At 49.4% G+C, this 8,362-nt stretch overlaps 1 protein-coding gene and 1 pseudogene across 1 annotated transcript; both read left to right on the top strand.

The window, feature by feature from the left end:
* Nucleotides 1-651: 651 nt before the first annotated feature.
* On the top strand, nucleotides 652-3,818 carry LOC124690886 (annotated as a pseudogene).
* A 2,512-nt stretch (nucleotides 3,819-6,330) lies between these two features.
* On the top strand, nucleotides 6,331-7,771 carry LOC124688725 (F-box/LRR-repeat protein 14-like). The gene has a single exon (XM_047222365.1). The coding sequence runs from the start codon at nucleotides 6,331-6,333 to the stop codon at nucleotides 7,756-7,758; it is 1,428 nt and encodes a 475-aa protein (XP_047078321.1). The 3' UTR covers nucleotides 7,759-7,771.
* Nucleotides 7,772-8,362: the final 591 nt, after the last annotated feature.

Raw genomic sequence — 8,362 nt, 5'->3', positions numbered from 1 at the left:
AAGAAAAGAATTGTTTTATGGGCACTATGGCGGCTGAGATAGATTGAATACTCCGTACTAGACGCGAAATGCGAAGCAAAGAGGAGGGAGAGGAAAAACAGGGTACGCTACGCTAGCTAGCTGGTTGGCCGTGTGGAGGCAGGCAGGCTGTAATTTCTTTTCTTGTGTTTTGAGCCGAGAAGCCAGCATCGCTCCATCTACTGCCTGCCGGCGGACCGAAGGCGTCGCCAAGAAAAGAAATTACAGCCAGCCTGTCGCGACAGAGAAGAAAAGTCGCGACCGGTACGAAAAGCGGAAGGCCAGGCGAAGCGCAGCGCTGCGCAGGTATAGAGCGGCGCTGTCTCTTGCCGGGAACTACATGATCGCAGCAGAGGAGAAAAGACTTGCTTGTCCCCGAAGACCGAGTTGACTCGGCGCGTTCACATTGGAGAATTGCAGCACCAAAACAGAGTACAAAAGCAAGTCTATATATCATACTTTTAAGAACACGCACGGCATCTTCCTCCCGACGACTCGCTGCGGGTCAAGGTGTTTCTATAATCAGACAACTCACCTATACTATCGTTGTCATTGCTCATTCTGGAATCTGGATCACAACGATCGACAAGAGGGAGCAAGCACACCGTACCTGCTGAGAAAGTGAAGCCCGCAATGGAGCACGGCCAGCCAGCACCTCAGCAGCCGGCATCGGACCCCTACCACGACCAGCCATCACCTCTGCGGCCGGCAATGGTGTCCGGGCATGACACGCCAGCACCTCACCAGCCGGTAATGGAGAAGCCGGCAGTGCCGTCCAGGCAGCAGCCGTGGGAGTACAGCCTGCGCAAGTACCTGCTGCTGCTGGCCACCCTGGTGGCCACCGTGACATACGACGCGGGCTTCAACCCGCCGGGGGGCGTCTGGCAGGAGGGCGCCCGCGACGACGCCAGCCAAGGTCAACGACTCGCCGGCGACCCCGTCATCCGCGACACCCACTACGGCCGGTACCTCGCCTTCTTCTACTGCAATGCCACCGCGTTCGCCGCGTCGCTTGTGGTCATCGTCCTCATCCTCATCCTCGCCGTCCGGCACGACAAGGTGAAGGAGAAGAAGGGCGTCACCTGGGTCGTCCCCGACGTCGTTCTGCTGCGGCTTTTCATGTTGCTCGACCTGCTCAGCCTCATGGGCGCCTACGCCGCCGGCACCTGCCGGGACAAGGTCTCCACTGTTTACTCCGTGCTGCTGGTTGCCGTCGTCTTCCTCTACATCGTGATCACCAAGTTGCTGGACTGGTGGTTTCCACACAAAACCTCCAACTCCAGCTCCGGAGGGGCGATGTCTGGCGGCCCCATCGGCGTCCCCGACCCTGACTCCGGCAGCGTGCCCAAGATCGAAGAAAAGAAGGACCAGAAAGCCCAAGAACGGCTCCGCAAGGTCGTGATGCTTCTCGCGACGTTCGCGGTGAGCATCACCTACGTGGCCGGGCTGAGCACGCCGGGTGGCTTCTGGGACAGCACCGGGGCAGCCACCGGCCAGGTGACGCCATCCTCAAGGAGCACCACAGCCTGCGCCTGACGGTGTTCCTGCTCTGCAACACCACGGCGTTTGTGGCGTCCCTGTTCATCATCATGCTGCTCATCATCAACGTCAAAAAGCTGCACGACAAGACAGCCCGGTCACTTCAGCTTGCCCTCTACCTGTGCATTGTCGTCGCGTTGGTCGGCCTCGTCGTCGCATACGCTGCCGGCAGCTGCAGGCACACTGACACCACTGTCTACGTACTCAGCCTGGTTGGCGCCGTTGTGGCATTCATCCTACTCCTCTTTCTCCATGCTTACTTCACTTCACCGTCAAAATCCCCTTCCTGTTCCAGTCCAGCGCGACAAAAAGATAAAAATCAAAATCAGGAGACTGGTGATAATGTCAGGTACTGAGCATATACATATCCTCTTCTTTCTTTATTTCTTCGTATATAACTGAACAGAACTCTGTTTATTTTTTCTCTGCAACTGAACTCTGTTTATTCTATTTTCTTTGCAACTTAACTGAACTCTGTTTCATTTTTCTCTACAACTGAACTGAACTCTGTTTCTTCTTTCTCGGCAATGAATGGATGCAGTGCTAGGGAGGCTCTGGACAAGGCTCGCTCTCTTGTTCTACTGCTCGCCACTCTTGCCGCCACCATCACCTACACGGCAGGGTTGAACCCGCCGGGTGGCCTTTGGCAGGATAACGGCGACGGGCACATGGCTGGCGACCCGATCCTTCTCACGACGGACGCTAAGAGGTACAGGATATTCTTCTATTGCAACTCGGTTGCCTTCGTAGCCTCCTTGGTGGCCATCGTCCTGGTCCAGAATGAACGTCTGGTCAGGCACCACGTGCTGGAGGCGGCCATGATACTCGACCTGTTTGGCCTCATCGGCGCGTATGCCGCGGGAAGCTGTCGGGACGTGAACCACTCCATCTACGCCATGGCCTTGGCAGGCGCCGTCCTGGTCTATGTGGTGATCCATGTCATCTTCCTCACGCTGGACCACAAGGAAGAGAAAGACGATGCCAAAGATCGTTTGTTGGAGAAGAGGCGCAAACGATTACTCCTCTTCGCGATCTTGGCCGCGACCATCACCTACCAAGCTGGCCTCACCCCTCCAGGCGGCTTCCTGCTCCAGGATGACAAGCTCGGGCACCATGCTGGCGACCCGGTCCTCCTGTACAACTACCCACGCCGCTACAATGCATTCTTTTACTGCAACTCGGTGAGCTTCATGTTGTCCATCTCCCTCATCCTCCTCCTGGTGAATCCCAACCTGTACAGGCCAGCCATACGAAGCAATGCACTGTCTGTTTGCACGGCGGTGGGTTTGTTTTGTTTGATGGGGGCATATGCCGCCGGAAGCACGCAACACCTCAAGACATCCATCTACATCTTCATGTTGGTGGCCGTGGTCCTCTTCATTGCAGCCGGGGTGCTTCTAGTATTTTTGATGAGGGAGGTCAGGAGAAATGACGAAGAACAAAAAAAAAAAAAAAAAAAAGAAGAAGGCGGAAGCTACGTCACCCGTAGTCCTAGAACAAGACGAAGAAGAAAAGAAGAAGGCAGAAGAAGAAAGGAAAAAGCACGCGAGGCGCAAGTACCTGATGCTGCTAGGCATCTTGGTGGCGAGCGTAGCCTACCAGGCCGGCCTGGAACCGCCGGGTGGAGCGTGGCAGAGCAGCGGCAACGGGTACGAGGCAGGTGACCCGGTGATGCACGACAACAGGAGGCCCCGGTACCTCGTCTTCTTCTACAGCAACTCTGTTTCCTTCATGGCTTCCATTGTTGTCATCATCATGCTGCTACCGCACTGGCTGCCAAACAACAAGGAAGAAGAATGGGAGGAATGGTCGCTCAGGGTGATGAACTGGACGATCATACTTGATTTGGTGGCTCTCCTAGGGTCCTATGCAGCCGGCTCCAACAGGGGGTGGAAGACGTCTGTGTATGTCTTTGCGCTCATCGTTGCCGTGCTGGGCTACTTTGCAATCCATATGATACTGTCATCCTGGTTGGATCATCGTCGGCGTTGGAAGATTATACTTTGCAACTGCTTCCGATCTCCAGCGTGATTCAACATCATTGTCTTCTGTAGCTGTAGTTGTGGCTCTTGTAATGTCAGGACAGTCCACAAAGTTGTCCAAGATTCAGGGCAATGGATCGGCTATCTATCAGTAACTGTCTCTAGGTCTCTAATCAGCTTGGCTGTGTCCAATCTCTACCCAGCTCTAGGCTCTAGCTAGCTCCACCTCTTTTCAGATTCCTAGTGTAGTTGATGTTATCAGATTAATGTGCATCCCAGTTGGAGCATGCTGACATTGTTTTACTCACTGGGTGGTGTTTGTAATGTATGTATCTTAATCAATTGAATATGGCAGGTGGCGCTTGTTTACAGTTTCCTGATCCTATATGCACTCTTGTCTAATCCTAAAAAGAAGCACTCTGTCTCTCATAAGAACTTGGATGGGAAGTGCATGAATTCCAGTTGCATTATCATTTAGGAAACTGAAGCACTTGTTATACTACTAGAACATATGTAACTAGGTACAGTCTGAATTTGCAGTGATGTGTAATCCTAAAGGAGGCTTATTCCACACCATGTAATCCTAAAAGTACGGTTTGAATTGACAAGAATTTTGATGATAGTGAGCATTGATCGAGAGGAAACATACATTGAATCAGGGGAGCCGGATTCCAACAGCAACGCAATCTTGCTGGGGCAATTCGCCAAACACCTGCAGCTCACCAGATCCCTGCAGGCGACTGAGCCCGCCTCTGTCCATCATCCGCCACCGTGCGTAACCCTGCCCACACGCTGTTATCAAAGTCACGCACCATTTTGGTTGTATAGAATTCTTCGAGCGTTGGGCGGCTCGATTGGAAGCAGTTGCTCTTCGCGACTGGATGGTGCGCGAATGCAGCTGGCATAGCCGAGCCAGCCCCGCTCAGCCGCTCCATGCGGTCTTCCACACGAGGGAAGCCGGAAAAGGTGAAGGCCAGGCGCAGCGCAGCGCTTACCAGGTGTAGATCGGAGCGGGCCGTCGCCGGCGATCGCCGGAGACAAGCAGCGGCTCTGTCTCGTGTAGTGGGGCGAGCGGTAGGAAATGAAAATATCAAACGAGCACGGCAGTATCAAACGAGAACAGGGCCCATGCCGAGCACGGCCCATCTTGGCCCAAACTCCGTCTTCTCCACCAAGACGCCACTGACGCCGCGAGAGCTTTGCCGTCACCTCGCCGCGGTGGTTTCTCCGCCGAATCCAACCCTTGGTCGCCGCCGTCTCCGCCCATTTCTTCCCTCCCGACCGGCCGCGCTAACGGCGCCGCCTCTTTCCTTGGTCTACGCTTCCTTCGAGGTAAGGATTCGGGTCCATTCATTCCTTTCCCTCCTCGAGCGACCTTGGTTGAGCCAGCCGAGACGATGTCGATTCATCCATTTAGATTCCCTTCTGCTGTACTGTCTAGAACGACTTGATTAGCCAATGGGAGCAAGTTCCTAGATCCACGGTGCCCGTGGTGGCTACACCCCAGAACATCGTTGGACTCAAACACTGGAACCCTAAGGATGTGTTCTGAAACTGTAAAATTACCAGGGGTGGGGAGATAACTGTAGTCTGTAGCACACAGTACATCTTATTTGGATTACTGAATCAGTACTCCTTATTCGTGAGGATGACCGATCCCCTGACAAAAAGCTCAGTAGCATGCTATAGCAATTGTGTATGCAGGCTTGTGAAACCAATGTCTTACATTTTAGCTATTTAGTGTAAAGAACAAGCAAAAGCGGAAGCTACTGGACCTGTACAATGAAGGAACGATGGCTAACCATTATGGTATTTCCATTGATCTGGTTCTGACACTATTTTATTAAACCAGTCAACCACCAAAATACTGATTTTATTTCAACCACAATGTAAATGCTGAACATATTGCAATAAAGCTCTATTGTATAACGTATTTTTGGGCACTTAATTGCAACCATGAGCATATCTGAGGTGACAAGTTCAAATATAGTGGCACTCGAAGTAAGTAGTACTGCAACTGCTGAATGCAGATTAATGTTTTGCGATTTAAATACACATCTTTGGTGTGTCTGTGTCTCAATGAATTTGCTTTTGGTCCTGTCCTTGCATTTGGCATGCGGCAGAGACTATGTCACTGTGCAGTGAACAGTGAGCAGTGCACAAGCTAGGATTAAGAGATTCATGTAAGACGGTTAGGGGAGGTGGCCTGACTACAATTCCTGGCATTGCAAACAGTAATCCAAACGGCAAGAACAAGTGGAATCACTGCTCCATGGTTCCGCAAAATCTTTTCGATTGGCCCATTACGTGTGAACCTGGAATCTTTGTGAATTATTAGAGAAAATTGATTGGTTTAATCATTAAAACCTGTTTTGTGCTGTCTGGAAGTCATTATTGTTCATCTGATTGGTTGGGTTAGGTACTTCTAGATACGAGTTCGGTTCAGCAGTGAATGTTTAATTATCTTGGGCTTGTAGATTATTGCCCTACCCAACAGAAATTTCATATAATTAGGGCGGTAGTTTAATTTGATTTTCCTTGTAACATTTTTTTTGCTCCATGATTTGGTACAAATGGTAGGCTACAGTTAATTAATATTCATTGCGAAGAAGCATACAAACCTTTCAAAAAAAGCATTAAAAAATTCATTGTTTCGTAGATGCTTCCTTCAACATTAGTTCTTACAGTTTGTTATTTGGTTATTTTGATATGCTCCATTCTGATCATAAATGTGTTAGTCCAGGCCCTGCTGAGTCTTTAGATTGCTGAAGTTCTGCAACAGCTGTACTCGATGGAGGGTCTCCCGGAGCCACTGCTTGGAGAGATCATCAAGAGGATTACAAGCACAAGTGATCTTAATTCTCTTTCACTTGTGTCAAAGCAGCTCTACAGCATTGATGCAGAGCATAGGGATGCTATCCATGTGGGTTGTAGACTCAACCCTACAACAGAAGCCTTGGTATCGCTATTCTCCCGGTTCCCCAATTTGTCGAAAGTGGAGATCAATTACTCTGGTTGGATGTCCAGTCATGGGGACCAGTTGAACAACCAAGGCCTCCATGTTCTATCATCTCACTGCCCCTGGCTATCTGATCTCACTTTAAGCTTTTGCTCATACATTAATGACACTGGTCTTGGTTACGTATCGCACTGCAAAACGTTGAGGTCCCTCAGGCTGAACAATGCACCAGAAATAACTTCTGTTGGGCTTTCCCTGGTGGCGATTAGTTGCAGGTATCTTTCTGTTCTTCACCTTGTTGACTGTATGGCAATAGCCAGGGTGGAGTGGCTGATGTATCTCGGTAAACATGGATCATTGGAGGAACTAGTGGTGAAGGATTGCAAAGGAATCAGCCAGTATGACCTCCTAAAGTTTGGTCCAGGATGGGCAAAGCTCAAAAAGTTCGAGTTTGAAATTAATGGAAAATATTGGTTGAGTGGGCCCTATGATCCCGCGTATGTGACTGGCTACCCATATAGCTATGACATCTGCTGTGAGAATCTGAAGGATCTTAGGCTGGCTCATATTATAACTGATCAAGAAATTGGACTTCGTTTCCTCCTGGGGAGGTGCAAAGCACTGGAGATACTTTACCTAGAGTATGTTATTGGTCTAGATGAGAGTGAGATGATTGCACTGTTCAAGAGGTGTAGCAACCTTAAAACTATCTCACTTCGGCTCATGCCTCTGCGATGTGGTATTCAGTTTAGGACGGCATTGACCGATGACAGCCTCACGGTGCTAGCTCTCAGCTGCCCAATGCTTCAGGTTGTTGAACTCACCTTCACGTTTTGTGATGATGATTGGCCAATAGAAATAGGTTTCACACAAGAGGGTATCGTGAAGCTCATCCAGTCTTGTCCAATCCGCTCTCTTGTGCTAAATGGTGCCAGCATTTTGAATGATGAGGGAATGAAGGGCCTCTCATCCTCACAGTTTCTGGAGACACTAGAACTTGTGGACTGCCAGTCTATAATGGATGCTGGGATGAATTTCATTGTCCAGGCTCCTTGTTTGAGTAGCCTCACACTCCGGAAATGTGACAAAGTGACTGGTGTTGGAATGGCTGCACTAGTAAGATCACAGAAGCTGGAGTCACTGACCATTATTGGCTGCCGTCAGATCTCTCAGGAGGATGTGCAACGGGCTGCCAAAACAGTTCACTACTCTGAGGAGATTGAAAGCCACGACAGTCTAAAAGCAATGAACATCATGTAGGACAGATGCATCTGCCATTTCATTTCGACAGGTTCCAGTTCTGCACGCAAATAGACGTTGGTCGGCCGTGAATTCGATCTTTGGCTGTTAGTTTATGTTTATACTATCCGAGTTTGAAACTGCAACCCTATGAATGTCAAAAGTAATTCGGAGGACAGATGCACCTGCCATTTCCTTCCAGCCGGTTCCTATGGCTTCAGATGTTCTAGACTTGTTTGGTAATGACGGTTTCTCTTTAAGGAATTTGAGAGAGCTCTTCCGTACTGTGATAGTCTTTTGAATCTGTAATATATTTGCATCGTTTCCTTTTATAAGGTCCTTCCTTTGATTGAGATCTCCAAACATGACATCCTTTTATGATTTTTTTATACATCCCTGGGTGTTCGTATTTTGAAAGAATATCAGGTTCTTTTGGCTGCCTGTGTGACATTTTCATGTTCTTCTGCATCCCAATTCAGGTGTTGAACACATTAAAGTTGGAGAGGGAATTTTCTTACTGTTATTTAAATAGGGAATTTTTGAACAAAGTCGTGGCACAAATTATACAAAATATCTTGGACAAAACTGATGTGTTATTTATTAGAACTGGTAAGCACAACACATG

This window comes from Lolium rigidum, chromosome 2, assembly GCF_022539505.1.
Source record: "Lolium rigidum isolate FL_2022 chromosome 2, APGP_CSIRO_Lrig_0.1, whole genome shotgun sequence".
Lineage (NCBI taxonomy): Eukaryota > Viridiplantae > Streptophyta > Magnoliopsida > Poales > Poaceae > Lolium > Lolium rigidum.
This window is presented reverse-complemented; position numbering and strand designations above follow the sequence as displayed.

Excerpts from the sequence above, each read along its gene's own strand:
- LOC124688725 (XM_047222365.1), top strand. The coding sequence starts at position 6,331 with ATGGAGGGTCTCCCGGAGCCACTGCTTGGAGAGATCATCAAGAGGATT.